The following is a 2,072-nucleotide window of genomic DNA, read 5'->3' on the forward strand; positions in this document are numbered from 1 at the left end:
GATGAAATGTCACAACTTATGTTTAAGTTTGTTAAGCAACAGAAGGAATCAGACGAACAGAGGCATAGAGAGATGCTAGCATTTATGGATAAGCTGTCTAGATCTGCAACACAGATGCCAATACTATCGTCTCCAAATGTCTCTTCGCAGATGAAGTCTTTATCTCTCTCAGATGCTGATGGTAGATATTACTACAAGGGTGATGAAATCAAAACAAGCCAAGCAATTATAGGATGTTTTCTACTGCACCTGGATCTAATAGTATCTAGAAATCTTCCTGTATCAGGGGATACATCCGATACTACAGTGATGGAGCTCAAAGACTGGTCTAGTGCAGTCACAATTCTGAGAGAAGCTGAAAGCAACAACACTCCAAGTATAGGTGTGCTATCATTGCCAAAGAAGACTTCCGAAGAGGCTATTCAGACTCTTGACATTATTGCAAGTCCCATATCAGGTAGAACTGTAGTGTGCAAGAATGAACATATACAATCATTAATACTTAATTGTCCTACTATATCAAACTGCGTGGAGGAGATAAGACAAAGATCACTGCTGTGTCCTGGAGTTATTAGTAGTTCAAGGTTAAGGAATTTGTCTGCGTTGGATTTTCCATACATAACGAGAGAAGGAGTTTTAAATATTGTGAACACATCACCTAAGCCTAAAGGCAGTAGTATTCTTCATGAGAAGGTGAAACAAATGACTGCTCATCAGAAAAAGATATACGCACAATTAATTTTAGCGAACGGACAAAAGTCTATAGTAGCAGCTACTACAGCACTCGAATGCAAAACAGATTTCAAGAAGTGGAAAGACAGTGTCAGGTAGTACTACACTGTTAGCCAACTATGTTCTTTAAAACCCACTGCATAATAGGATGTGGCATGTCAATTATACCCCCCTCCATTCCTAGAGCGTTAGCAATAGACCTCTGCTCAGGGTTGGAGCGCGTCTCTCTGATAATAGTTACAACTTCTTTGGATGTAGGGGTCATAGCACGTCTAGTTCTAATAGACTCCTGTAGGAATTCGATAATAGCAGGCTCGATATTGTACTCCTCATTCGCAGGATCAACAAAGTCAGCTATGTATGACAGATCTTGTATCTCGTTCTCATCGATATTTGTGTTGAAATCACTACTGGGACCAGCCGCTTCAGGTTCCTCTGGGATAGTATCGTCATCATCATCCGCAAACCCAATGTTAGTAGTTCGTCGAGTAGCGCTACTTTGCCCTGCTATAGATCCAGCATATCGAGGATTGTTAGGTGTTCGAGGAACGTTAGATGTACGAGGAGTACTAACACTAGAGTTGGATTCTGCAGTGCTGCCCTGAGTGGATTGTTCCTGAGGAGTGTCATCATCCGCAAACCCGATAGACTGTCTCTTACTTGGTGTTTGAACTGATGCCTTGGAAGAGCTACCTCTACTGTACTGATTTCTATTATAATCAGTTCGCCTGTTAAAGTATGCAGGCTTTGATGTAGATGGAGGTTCATTCAACTGAGCAAACAATGTCTTAACTTTCAGTGCAGATAAAGCTAGAACGAATTCCTTCATCTCCTGAGCTGCACGTTCGAAGAGTTCCTCGTTACGTTCGACAGTCTTTCCGGTGTTTGCTTTGAAATACGATGATATAGCTTTGAAGCTTTCGCCAGTACTCGCACTTCTGTTAATCAACTTACGATAGTCTGGATCCTCAGTTGCCATCTTGAAATAGTCTTCCTCAGTAAGAAGATTGTTACAGTCGGATGTACTCTTTATCAATCCAGCAAGCAATCTAGTGAGCGACTTTGCACCTATAGTAAAGCTGGGCGACATTGTGTCGCCAAATTTATGCTTAAATCCAGCTGGATTTTTACACTCATGAATAGTAACCCTGCTCTTGGTCTCAATGATGCTTGAACGTATTCTACTGGCACTATGCCGAGCAGGATTTCCCAGTGCGTAAATATGTATCTTTTTATTCGATAACCTTAGGGATATAGATACGATATCCCTTATGAACTCCTCCATTGCAACTCGTTCTCTCTCGGACATATTGTCCATGAAACTGTATGAAGTACATACA

At 41.2% G+C, this 2,072-nt stretch overlaps 1 protein-coding gene across 1 annotated transcript; it reads right to left on the reverse strand.

Moving 5' to 3' along the window:
• Window positions 1-841: 841 nt before the first annotated feature.
• On the reverse strand, window positions 842-1,822 carry MAM_08462 (uncharacterized protein; the record flags this gene model as incomplete). The annotated part of the gene is made up of 1 exon (XM_040827259.1): window positions 842-1,822. One exon carries the CDS (start codon window positions 1,820-1,822, stop codon window positions 842-844), a length of 981 nt encoding a protein of 326 aa, XP_040674745.1.
• Window positions 1,823-2,072: the final 250 nt, after the last annotated feature.

This window comes from Metarhizium album (genome assembly GCF_000804445.1).
Source record: "Metarhizium album ARSEF 1941 chromosome Unknown scaffold_107, whole genome shotgun sequence".
Taxonomy (NCBI): Eukaryota; Fungi; Ascomycota; class Sordariomycetes; order Hypocreales; family Clavicipitaceae; genus Metarhizium; species Metarhizium album.